This window comes from Phyllobates terribilis, unplaced genomic scaffold (genome assembly GCF_046119375.1).
Source record: "Phyllobates terribilis strain yellow unplaced genomic scaffold, ASM4611937v1 Scaffold_238__1_contigs__length_3037890, whole genome shotgun sequence".
In the NCBI taxonomy this organism is placed as follows: Eukaryota; Metazoa; Chordata; class Amphibia; order Anura; family Dendrobatidae; genus Phyllobates; species Phyllobates terribilis.
The window spans coordinates 464,667-478,361 of record NW_027362998.1 but is presented as its reverse complement, the minus strand read 5'-3'; the positions used below and the strand labels follow the sequence as shown (position 1 = coordinate 478,361).

At 45.5% G+C, this 13,695-nt stretch overlaps 1 protein-coding gene across 1 annotated transcript in view; it reads right to left on the bottom strand.

Annotated features, from left to right (window-relative positions):
- Nucleotides 1-3,622: 3,622 nt before the first annotated feature.
- The window catches only part of LOC141217357 (uncharacterized), a 29,630-nt gene continuing 19,557 nt past the window's right edge, over nt 3,623-13,695 (bottom strand). Inside the window, exon 7 of the mRNA XM_073665785.1 lies at nt 3,623-4,846. Coding sequence (XP_073521886.1) covers nt 3,657-4,846 — 1,190 coding nt within the window. The 3' untranslated portion in view covers nt 3,623-3,656. The remainder of the gene's footprint in view (nt 4,847-13,695) is intronic.

The window sequence follows — 13,695 nt, the reverse complement described above, 5'->3', positions numbered from 1 at the left end:
TGCCCTGCTGTTGACCCAAAATCGTATTCAAAATCTGAATAAATCAATCGTCATTTTTATCATATATATATATATATATATTTCTTATTAAATATTTTTAATAATTATATTTTGTGTAAGGTACAATCTCTTAATATTTGCTCAATAATAGTTTACCTTAATTTGTTATTTCGGTTGGGAATTGAACTCGCTCCCGCTTCATTTTTTGTTTTGACACTCATTTTGCTCGAAGATTTCGTCTTTATTCCTCTTTCACGGCTTCTTTGGAGGCTTGTACTAAAATTTTCCCACGTTACGTCACAATTTCACCCAGCCTCTCACTAGCAGCTGGGTTATCCCCGAATGCTGAGTTCATCTAAGTTCAGCGGAGGGACTTTCCCAGCAGCATAATTTTTTCCCACGCTATGTCACGATTTCACCCAGCCTCTCACTCTAACAGCTGGGTTATCCCCAAATGCGGAGTTCATCTAAGTTCAGCGGAGGGACTTTCCCAGCAGCATAGATTTTTTTCCCACGCTATGTCACAATTTCACCCAGCCTCTCACTCTAACAGCTGGGTTATCCCCGAATGCGGAGTTCATCTAAGTTCAGTGGAGGGACTTTCCCAGTAGCATAGATTTTTTCCCACGCTACTCTCTTAGCGATTTCTATGTCCAGTCCTTTAGTATCTTATTTCTCTTATATATTCACGCTTAAAATGTGTTTTATATGTTCATATAATATCTAATAACTAATATTTTAACATTCCAAACACTTTTATTCACTACAATCCACTTCTTAATAAATTTATGGTTCTATACACCCCAATCGCCCCTTTTTTTTAATCCTCTGGTTCATTCACTCTTCTCCGTGGCACGCCAAGATCACATCGCTCACACCAATATCGATACTTTGATCTTGTGACTTCTAGCCCGTCCTACATCCTGATATTTTTACATCACACTATATTTTTAGATGAAACTTATCACCACAAACGTGGATTTCATTATTTTCTCAATGTCATTAATCTTAGAAACAATATGAAATTTTATATTTTGAAACCTTTTATCATCATTTTTTTTTTTTAATTATTTACAATGTTAAACTGCCCAAGATGAACTTTGACATATCATGTATTCTTTTTTTCAGGGCTGTGGAGTCGGAGTCGTGGAGTCGGAGCCCATTTTGGTGGAGTCGTAACACGGACCGACTCCGGGTACAGTAGTTCAATGCAGTTTGTGAGGAATATTTATTCATACGAATTTAGGAAAGTTATAAAATATCCTATAAATGTCTTTCCTATTCCTGATCTAAGGGTCTAGACTTTTAGCTGAGATTAATCTGTGCTACAATAAATTTATCACTTATACATGAGCCATGTATGAGGGAGTCGGAGATGGAGTCGGTGTCATGGAAATTGAGGAGTCGGAGGTTTTGCTCATCGACTCCACAGCCATGCTTTTTTTGGCGCCACATTTTTTTCAAATTCACAAGTGTCTATATACAGTGGTGTGAAAAAGTGTTTGCCACTTCCTGATTTCTTATTTTGCATGTTGGTCCCACTTAAATGTTTCAGATCACAAAACAAATTAAAATATTAGACAGATATAACACAAGTAAACACAAAATGCAGTTTTTAAATGAAGGTCTTTATTATTAAGAGAAAAAGAAATCCAAACCTACAGGGCCCTGTGTGAAAAAGGGATTGCACCCCCCCTACCCACTTTAAAACAATTAACTGTGGTTTATCACATCTTTGGGAAGTTGATTTCCCTAGCCACATAAAGGCCTGATTACTGCCACACCTGTTCTCAATCAAGAAATCACTTAAATAGCACCTGCCTGACAATGTGAAGTGGACCAAAATATCCTCAAAAGCTAGACATCATGCCGCAATCTAAAGAAATTCAGGAACAAATTAGAAACAAAGTAATTGAGATCTATCAGTCTGGAAAAGGTTATAAAGCCATTTCTAAAGCTTTGGGACTCCAGCGAACCACAGTGAGAGCCATTATCCACAAATGGAGAAAACATGGAACAATATGAACCTTCCCAGGAGTGGCTGGCTGACCAAAATTACCCCAAGAGTGCTGCGACGACTCATCCAAGATGTCACAATAGACCCCACAACAGCCAAAGAATTGCAGGCCTTACTTGACTCAGTTAAAGCACTTGCTTTGGTAAACAGAACCATGAACTCTGCTGTCTACCAAAAAATCCTGATGGAGAATGTCCAGCCATCTCTTCGTGACCTCAAGCTGAAGCGCACTTTGGTTATGCAGCAGGGCAATGATCCAAAACACACCAGCAAGTCTACCTCTGAATGGTTTAAGAAAAACAAAATTAAGACTTTGGAGTGGCCTAGTCAAAGTCCTGACCTTAATCCGACTGAGATGCTGTGGCATGACCTTAAAAAGGCAATTCATGCTCGGAAACCCTCCAATGTGGCTGAATTACAACAATTTTGCAAAGATTAGTAGGCGAAAATTCCTCCAGAGAGTTGTAAAAGACTCATTGCCCGTTATCGCAATTGCTTGATTGCAGTTGTTGCTGCTAATGGTGGCCCAACCAGTTATTAGGTTTAGGGGGCAATCACTTTTTCACACAGGGCCCTGTAGGTTTGGATTTCTTTTTCCCTTAATAATAAATACCTCGATTTAAAAACAGCTTTTTGTGTTTACTTATCTTTGACTTATACTGACATTTGCTTTGTGATCTGAAATATTTAAGTGTGACAAATATGCAAAAGAATAAGAAATCAGGAAGGGAGCAAACACTTTCACCCCACTGTATGGCTGAGTTCTGTGACTTGTCATATGTTTTTTTTGTCCTGAGGAGGAAGTATGGCACTTTGAAATGCATAGACAGTAATAAAACGCATAGTTTTCTAGTCTGGACCTGGATTTACTGTTATCTACCACAAGCGCGGATTTTCCATATTTCTTTCCTTCCCACATACCACTGGTTCAGGAGACCAACTGCACGTCAGCAGGTATCGAAGTCATTATTACAGTCAGTAGAGGACAGCTTTGGGAAGAAAAACTGACCCTGCAGCGGGTGCTGTGAAGATCCTAGCTTCTGGTACTCCCTAGCCAGTTCCTGGACCATCTGGGTCATATTCACCACCTGATCACAGAGTGTGACGCTATTCACCACTCATGGACAGGCTGTGAAGCAGAGTAGTCAAACTTCTGGGGTCAGATACCAAGAGAGCACATAGAAAACTAAAGTTAAAAGACAAAGGCGAAGTCAAGTCATTATCTGAGGTCAGAATACCAGGAAGACAGCAGATCAGAGCAAAGGGGCTAGGCAAATGGATGGTCAGAACGAGGTCCAAGGACAGACAGCAAAAGATTAACAGAGCACAGAAATACAAGGCACATCACTGAGCAGATGCTACGTCTGGCAGAGGTCTAAGACTGACAGCTCAGCTAAGTAACTGGGTAATCAACAGGAACAGGGAACACCTGAAAGAAGCTCAGCATCTCAGACTCAGATTAGACAGCTGAGCTGTTCATTAAAACACCAACAGCTCTGCATAAAACTGCACCAGATTGGACAACTGAGCTGTCTTTCACAGCTTCCAAGACATACTGAGCGGAGGAATCCGTGACACTCTGATGTTTATTAAGCAGATGTTTATTAAGAATTAATTTCCGTGTAAAACATTTCGCACATTAAGAACATGAAAAAGGCTTCTCCCCTGTGTGACTACTCTGGTGACTAAGAAGAGATGATTTCTTGATAAAACATTTCCCACATTCTGAACATGAAAAAGGCTTCTCCCCTGTGTGAGTTCTGTGGTGAATAATAAGATTCCTTTTATTGTTAAAACATTTCCCACATTCTGAACAGGAAAAAGGCTTCTCCCCTTTGTGAATTTTCTGGTGCGTAACAAAATCTGATTTCTGTGCAAAATATTTCCCACATTCTGAACAAAAAAAGGGCTTCTCCCCTGTGTGGGTTCTCTGGTGAATAACAAGATTTGATTTCTGTTTAAAACATTTCCCACATACTAAACATGAAAAAGGCTTCTCCCCTGTGTGAGTTCTCTGGTGGCCATCAAGTTCCACTTTCTGGCTAAAACATTTCTCACATTCTGAACATGAAAAAGGCTTCTCCCCTGTGTGGGTTCTTTGATGCTTAACAAAATCTGATTTCCATTTAAAACATTTCCCACATTCTGAACATGAAAAAGGCTTCTCCCTTCTGTGGATTTTCTGATGGCTATTAAGATATGCTTTTCGGTTAAAACATTTCCCGCATTCTGAACATGAAAAAGGCTTCTTCCCTGTGTGCGTTATTTGGTGCATAACAAGACTAGATTTATGTCTAAAATATTTTCCACATTCTGAACAGGAAAAAGGCTTCTCCACAGTGTGAGTTCTCTGGTGACTAAGAAGAGATGATTTCTTCAGAAAACATTTCCCACAATCTGAACAGGAAAAAGGCTTTTCCCCTGTGTGGGTTTTCTGGTGTTGAACAAGTTTTGATTTCTGGTTAAAACACTTCATACACTTGGAACAAGAAAATCTATTCTCTACTGTGTGAATGTTTTGATGTTTAAGAAAAGACTTTTGGAGAGGAAAACTATTTCCATATTCTGGACGTGAACATGGCTTCTTTGCTTTAGGAGCAGTTCGTTTCTTAATGCTTATTTTGTGACTTTGATTTTCCTTAGTAGTCGGTAATGAATCAGAAGACAGAACCTGTTTCATAGGATCAGATGATAGATCTTTGCTGTGAAGGGATGATGGTAAATCTGGAGTAATGGCATTCACTTCAATTGTATCCTGTGGGATCACAAGATCGTCTGATTTAAAAATTGAAGATGTCAGCTGTACCTCTGATCTCCTGGTACAGTCATCTGCCAAGAAAAAAAAACAATTATTTTTGAATAAAATATCCTTGAATGTAATATTTTTGAACATTTCTACTTAAGCTGTCAGTAAAAATGGTAAGTTACGACAAAAATTGTATTATTAACCAAGACAATGACAGTTCACAGTCTAATAGAAAACCTTATAGGATGAACCAGTAGAGCGTGGTGTTAAATGTTTGTTCATTCTGCGTCCCAAATATAGAATAAGATGCCACAAAACAATGTTATGTAGGTGAAAATAATACCAATAAAACTTCTACTCGTTCTGCAAAAAAACAAGTCCCCACTCAGGTCCATTATCTGTGTCAGTGGAAAAACAGAGATTTCCACATTATTAGTGGCTCAAAGGCTCTTGAAAAGTAACACGGCTTCCATAAACCAATCCAGCAATATCTGATCTCCCAAAGTCAGATCTCCCCCTCGCTTCTGAGCCTTGCAGTGTGCCAAACCATATTTAGCATCCATGTATTTGGCATTACTATAGTGAGAAGAACCCACTTAATTTACTGTGGGTAGGCCATATGCTACCAGAAAGCAGGCACCCGATCAGGCCTGTATTTCAAATCTGATCGGTGGTGGCAGCGAATAATATTAATTGGGTTATCGTGAAGCTGGCAGTGATCGTACAGGGGCATATACACATATTCCATGACTTGGAATTTGAAGGTGTGTACGCCATACGCTCACTGCTAGCTGGCCGGTAACTACGTAGTGAGTAATCGATATTGTGTGTGTGCGAAAGCCTGACAAATTGATGGCAGAAGTGAGATATTGTATGATCCCTCCGGTGTTGTTTCCTGACAATTGGTGGCAAGCGGTGGGATATTACAGAACATCAGAGGCTGTATTGAGCAATCATTCCTGTCACTGAAAACTTGCACGGTTCTTGTGAGAATTCTGTTTAAAGTTTTAAGGAATCAGACTCAGTGTTTTAATATTTTTTATCTGGGACATTACTGCATGCAAAGCAGTTGCATCCCCCACCTTCTCTTGTTTTTCTGTCCTATCTTTTATTTGGAGAGCCCTGGTACCACCAGCAGTCAGAGGACACTATCACGACCCTCTGTGAGCTGTGTCAGATTGACCCCACGGGCAAGACCAGGCACCAAATGATTGAACTGTTGCAAGGTGCTGCAGAGACCGTCCGACAGCAGAGCCCTGATGATGGGGCGGCCAGCCAAGGTCCGGATGGCGCTGCTGCAGGGGTCCCACCTGTTATTGCCAGCCAGACCCGCAGCCAGGGTAGTGTGGACCCCCACCTGCAGATGGCATTGGAGCAGCTCGCCGCAGACGATCGTGACAGACAACTGCAGCTGTTCCTGAAATTCCAGGAGCGAGAGGCTGAGAGAGCCGAGGATCAGGCCCAAGCTGACAGAGAGGAGCGAAAAGATGACCGAGAGGCTGCTGAGCGGGAGCGACAGTATCAGATGGAGCTAGCCTGGATTCATAAGGACCCATCCTCCACGCAGACCTGTGAATCCAACAGTGCCAACAGCTTTAAACGCCGTACTGAGCATTTCCCTGTGATGGAAAAAGATGGGTACTTGGACATATTTCTGCAGGGATTTGAAAAAGCCTGCAGGCAGTACCAGCTGCCTGAAGCCCAGTGGGCCAGGTATTTAACTCCAGGGCTCAGAGGAAGAGCTCTGGTGGCGTTTGCTTCTCTCCCTCGAGACCAAGATGGAGACTATGAGGCAGTCAAGCAGGCCTTGATAAAAAAGTACCAGCTAACTCCGAAAGTTTACCGGAAGAAGTTCAGAGCCCTCCAACGTGGACCACGATAGCTACAGTGATGTGGTGGATGAGCTCCGAACCAACTTTGAGCAGTGGGTCCAAGGACTGTCAGTCACCACCTTTGAGGACCTGAAGGATCTGATGGTGAAGGACCAGCTTCTTCGTCTTTGCCCAGTGGAAGTGCGACAGTTTGTGCTGGAGCCAAAGGAGGCCGCCAAAGCAGCCCAGATCGCGGATGCCTATGAAGCCAACCGCACACCAGAGGCGCAGAAGTCGGCCGCCGCCAGCTGGAAAAAAGGGTAAGCCGACAACCACCCCCAGTGTTCCACCCAGCCGGCCCGCTGGGGCTCCTGCCTCATCTTCCAGCACCCGGTCTGCATCGGACTCACGGCGGTGCTATACCTGTGACAGGGCTCATCTGCCCGCAGACAGAAGAATTCCACACCTAAGGCCCAGGGGCCTACTGAAGGTGTCCTTTTTGTGGGTGGGGCGGTTAGGGGGTCTGTGACAATCAGTCACCGTGCGTGATAAAGTCACTTTGGGGCTCAAGGACACCGGAGCTGTATGAACCCTCATCCGCCGTGAGTTGGTGTCCCCTGAAGACCTTATCCCCAGGTAGATAAGGTCTTCAAAGAGTGGAGAAGTCGGGGCATGCACCCAAGGCTCCCCTGATCCTTTTGCCAGCCACCATAGAGCATTCCAGAGATTGCTGTGGACATCATTGGCCCGCTGGCCATTCCCAGCAGCTCTGGAAAACAGTTCATCCTTACTGTGGTAGACTATGCTACCCGGTACCCGAAGGTAGTAGCTTTGTCCTCCAATAGGGCTGATAAGATGGCAGATGCCCTCCTGGCCATTTTTTCGAGAGTAGGATTCCCCAAGAAGATGCTTATGGACCAGGAGACTCAGTTCATGTCTCGGTTAATGGAACCTAGTATCAAGTTCGTATCACCCACAGACCAATGGTTTGTGTGAGCGATTCAATGGTACCTTTAAGCAGATGCTTAAGATGCTGGTTGAGTTCCGTTGGCACGACTGGGAGCGTTACCTCACACACCTGCTCTTTGCTTACAGAGAGGTACCACAGGCCTCAATGGGGTTCTCCCCCTTCGAGCTCCTGTTTGGCAGACGAGTCCGGGGCCCCCTTGGTCTGGTAAGAGAATCCTGGGAAGGGAAATTGAACTCACCCGAAGTGTCCGTTATAGAGTATGTCATGCGGCTCCGTGACAAAATGCAGGCAATGACGCAGCTGGTGCATGAGAATATGGTGCAGGCCCAGGCCAGCCAGAAGCTGTGGTATGATCAGAACGCCCGTGAGCGGGTGTACGAAGTGGGTCAGAAGGTGTGGGTCCTAGTTCCAATAACCCAGAACAAGCTTCAGGCGGCCTGGGAAGCCCATACCCCATATGCCAGCACTTCAATGATGTGAACTACAGTACAGACCAAAAGTTTGGACACACCTTCTCATTTAAAAAGGTTTCTGTATTTTTTTTGATTATGAAAACTGTACATTCACACTGAAGGCATCAAAACTATGAATTATCACATGTGGAATTATATACTTAACAAAAAAGTGTGAAACAACTGAAAATATGTCTTATATTCTAGGTTCTTCAAAGTAGCCACCTTTTGCTTTGATGACTGCTTTGCACACTCTTGGCATTCTCTTGATGAGCTTCAAGAGGTAGTCACCAGAAATGGTCTTCCAACAATCTTGAAGGAGTTACCAGAGATGCTTAGCACTTGTTGGCCCTTTTGCCTTCACTCTGTGGTTCAGCTCACCCCAAACCACCTCGATTGGGTTCAGGTCTGGTGACTGTAGAGGCCAGGTCATCTGCTGTAGCAACCCATCACTCTCCTTGGTCAAATAGCCCTTACACAGCCTGGAGGTGTGTTTGGGGTCATTGTCCTGTTGAAAAATAAATGATGGTCCAACTAAACGCAAACCGGATGGAATAGCATGCCGCTGCAAGATGCTGTGGTAGCCATGCTGGTTCAGTATGCCTTCAATTTTGAATAAATCCCCAACAGTGTCACCAGCAAAGCACCCCCACACCATCACATCTCCTCCTCCATGCTTCACGGTGGGAACCAGGCATGTAGAGTCCATCCGTTCACCTTTTCTGCGCCGTACAAAGACACGATGGTCGGAAGCAAAGATCTCAAATTTGGACTCATCAGACCAAAGCACAGATTTCCACTGGTCTAATGTCCATTCCTTGTGTTCTTTAGCCAAACAAGTCTCTTCTGCTTGTTGCCTGTCCTTAGCAGTGGTGTCCTAGCAGCTATTTTACCATGAAGGCCTGCTGCACAAAGTCTCCTCTTAACAGTTGTAGAGATGTGTCTGCTGCTAGAACTCTGTGTGGCATTGACCTGGTCTCTAATCTGAGCTGCTGTTAACCTGCGATTTCTGAGGCTGGTGACTCGGAAAAACTTATCCTCAGAAGCAGAGGTGACTCTTGGTCTTCCTTTCCTGGGGCGGTCCTCATGGGAGACAGTTTCTTTGTAGCGTTTGATGGTTTTTGCAACTGCACTTGGGGACACTTTCAAAGTTTTCCCAATTTTTTGCACTGACTGACCTTCATTTCTTAAAGTAATGATGGCCACTCATTTTTCTTTACTTAGAATTTGTATTATGGCAAGAAAAAAGCAGCTAACAGTCTATTCAGTAGGACTATCAGCTGTGTATCCACCAGACTTCTGCACAACACAACTGATGGTCCCAACCCCATTTATAAGGCAAGAAATCCCACTTATTAAACCTGACAGGGCACTCCTCTGAAGTGAAAACCAACCATTTCCAGTGACTACCTCTTGAAGCTCATCAAGAGAATGCCAAGAGTGGGCAAAGCAGTCATTAAAGCAAAAGGTGGCTACTTTGAAGAACCTAGAATATAAGACATATTTTCAGCTGTTTCACACTTTTTTGTTAAGTATATAATTCCACATGTGTTAATTCATAGTTTCATAGTTTTGATGCCTTCAGTGTGAATGTACAATTTTCATAGTCATGAAAATACAGAAAAATCTTTAAATGAGAAGGTGTGTCCAAACTTTTGGTCTGTACTGTACACCAGGAAGAGGCAGAATGTCTTCCACGTCAACATGATAAAAGCTCATCATGACAGGGATTCCTGTGCCCTTTCTGTGTGTAGCGTCCCCAAAGAAGGAGAGACAGGAGTCCTAGTGGACTTACTGGCAGCAGCCCGGGACGCAGGGTCTATTGAGGATGCAGAATTCAACCCGCAGCTATCCACGGACCAGAAGTCCCAGCTGCGGGAGGTGTTCCGGCCTTACCTGATCCTCTTCATGGGTGTACCCCTACCAGGGAGGATGCAGGGGGGGGGGGTATTATAACAGATAAGAGCATCCACCTGTCAATTGAAAATGGTGACAGGCTGACTCTTATCAAAATAAACAAGGCCTGGATTGGCCCAGACTTCTCACCACCACTGAATGACCGTCGCAGAACATGAACTCAAATCCATTTTTTTTCTGGTCTATTCCCATGCACCCCTTCACACCCAGACATGGGTATACGCTTCAGGATTTCTTCTTTTTTAGGTCGTCCTCCTTCTTCTCATCCTCCTCCACCACCACATCAACAGGGTGCTCATCATGCGACACCCCCATTAATTATGTTAAAGGTATTTATGATGCCCGCATGAACAATTTTTGAGGCCTACTTCAGACATTCTTTTCTATATTCATGCATACCCCCAGGGGTAAAAGTTTTTCAGCCCATGCACTTAGTACATGGGCATTACCAGTCTAGGAGACCCACTCCTTAATAATGGGACTTTTTTTTTTTATGAGGCAGATTTAAATCGATTCCATATTCTATAATATTACCTCTTTTATCTACAATTTGTATACGGGTGAGCTATAGCACTAGGGATAGTGTATTACATGCATCCAGCCAGGGATTATTGCCTTATATTCCATGCTGCTGCAAGCAAAAAAGAAAAAAAAAGGAAGAAATCCGATTCCACCCCAAATCATGCAAAATTAAAAATCTGTAAACCAATAGACATAGATTAAAAAAAAAAAGCTACATCTCCAACAACAACAACAACAACGTATGTATGAGGGGAGAGCTCCAACACTAAACCGGAGTTGCACTCATTTATGGTGGACCAATGGAGCTACTATGAGTCCTGACCAGAACAGTAGAGAAAGTATTAGTGCCCCCATTTCAGGAGAGATTGTGCAGTAATCTGAATTCCTTAGGAATGAAAACATAATGGAATTTATGATGTGGAGTGAATCCATGAAACCAGGGCTGGAGCCAACACACCTCCTGCAGGCGTGAATAAATGTATATTACAGCCATCAGCCACGCACAGCTTAGAGATATATCATGGCACAGGTGTAATGTTTTTTGTATACTTTATCTATTTGAAGTTATTTGGTTTAAAAAGAAATTGAAAAGTCAGGATAAAGGGAAACTCTGCTGTTATTGTACAGAAATTCACACTTGGCCTCACTGCACATTTAATGTTGTAGATCATAAAAGTGAAGTTTGGCCAGAAAGACTGGACCTGGTCTTGTAGGGACCATATGAGCACATTCAGCAGCACAGAAGGGAGAGAAGGTAGATTCATCCAATAAGATATCAGGGTTCTAGGAAGCCAACAGCATCATTACCCTCCGCTTTCTCTAAGAGGCTGTTATGCACACGCCCGGGCTAAGCGGCGTGTGCGTGGGATTGGTAGTGATTCCACTGGACCGTGCCGGAGAGTGAATGCCTGGAGGGGCGTGACTAAGTATTCACCCGATCCGACCAGGGTCGCACGACGGCATACGACGCCAGTGCACCAAGGAGGAACCGAGCAGAGGGACCAGGTGCTACTCCAGGACAGACCCCGGACACGGCTGTTGACCCACACAGGGGAATACAGGAACAGGCTGGTAGGCTGGCACACAGACTGGAGGGTATAGGCAGGCACGACTGGTATGCAGGCAGGCGGGATAAAGGCAAGCACAGCTAGAGTGCAGACAGGAAGGCACTAGCAGGTAGGAACACAGGCGGGATAGGACCCAGTACACACCGGGACTCAGGAACAATACAGGCAGAGGGTTACAGGCAAGCACAGCTAGAGTGCAGACAAGGCTGAGCAGGGAGGACAGGGCTCTGTTCACACGGAACAGACAGGAAGGGAAAGACAGAGCCAGATACTCACACAGTACTTGCAGAGACAACAAGCAGGAGTTAGGTACGAGTTCAGACTCTGCAGAAAAAGGAAGGGAACGGACATAGAGGCAAAACAGGTAAAGGACAGGAGAGAGTTCAGACTGGAACTGAGTGTACGGAGGAGACCGACACTGCAGAGGGATACAGGAGCGGGTCTGGGAATACGGCCCCCAGAGAGGCGGAACGAACAGGCAAGGAGCGTGTTCAGACAGGACAGACCAGACGCAGGAGCGGGTCTAGGAAATCGGCCACTAGAAGGCGGAACGAACAGGCAAGGAGCGTGTTCAGACAGGACAGGCCAGACACAGGAGCGGGTCTAGGAAATCGGCCACTAGAAGGCGAGAGGAACAGGCTAGGAGCGTGTTCAGACAGGACAGACAAGAGAACACAGAAAGGAGTCAGTTCAGACACGGGAGCTGATACCGCAAAGCAGGAGACATACAGGACTCAGTTCAGACACGGGAGCTGATACCGCAAAGCAGGAGACATACAGGACACAGTTCAGACACGGGAGCTGATACCGCAAAGCAGGAGACATACAGGACTCAGTTCAGACACGGGAACTGATACAAAAAGCAGGAGACAAGAGACGGGACCTGGCACCTTCAGAGTGCAAGCACACACTGAAGGAAACACTATGCACAGGCCGGGATAGAAGGGAGCTGCTGAGCTATATACCAAGTGACAGACAGCAATAGGCTGAGGACGCACAAGGGGTGTGACCCACAGCAGGTACAAAAGGCAGGAAGTGATCGGGCGCCGCCCTTAAGCAGCAGAAACAGACACAAACAGACAGCATGGAGGGAAGCCAGAGAGACATTCTGGACAGGAGATCAAGTGCGCCCTCTTGCACAGTGGGAGATGGACCACCATGCAAGGACGCCGCCAGGTATGTTACAGTACCTCCCCCCTTACGCCCCCTCTTCTTCAGGCCTGCCAGAATCTTCCGCAGGGAATTCGAGGGCCAGTCGTTCACTGGGTTGGAGGGGGACAGAGACTTAAGGGTAATCTCTGCTTCGAGGTACATCTTGTCAAGCTCACAGGAAGAAATAGACGGGTTATCACGTACATAATGAGGAAAAGTCACTGTCTCTTTGTTATCTGGTGGTATCCCGGAGGATTCAGGAAACAACTGGAGGTCCTCCGCCGGGTCAGAAGAGTGCAGAGGCTCAGAGAAAACAACTGCTTCAGAGTACACTAGGTCGGACTCACTGGAGGAAGCAGGCGAGGTATCGGGTACCGAGTATAGGAAAGTCTCTGTCCATTCACCACCAGGTGGCACCCCGAAGGGTTCTGGAGACAGCTGGCGGTCCTCCGCCTGGTCAGAGGGGTGTAGAGACTCACGGGTAACCTCTGCTTCAGAGTACACTAGGTCGGACTCACTGGACGAAGCAAGCGAGGTATCAGATCCAGGATATAGGAAAGTCTCTGTCCATTCACCACCAGGTGGCACCCCGAAGGATTCTGAACACAACTGGAGGTCCTCCGCCTGGTCGGAGGGGTGTAGAGACTCAGGAGTAACCTCTGCTTCGGAGTACACTAAGTTGGACTCACTGGACGAAGCGAGCGAGGTATCAGGTACAGAGTATAGGAGAGTCTCTGTCCTTTCGCTACCAGGTAGCACCCCGAAGGGTTCAGGAGACAACTGGAGATCCTCCGCCTGGTCGGAGGGGTGTAGAGACTCGGAGGTAACTACCACTTTGGGGTACCCATTGTCAGGCTCACAGGACGAAGCGGACAAAGTATTGAGTACCGGGTGTAGAGAAGTCTCTCTCCATTTGTCATCGAGTGGTATCCCGGAGGGTTCAGGAGGCAACAGGGGATCCTCCGCCAGGTAGTAGAGGTGCACAGACTCTGAGGTAACCACAGCTTTGGAGCATCCTTGGACATGCACACCGGTTAAAGA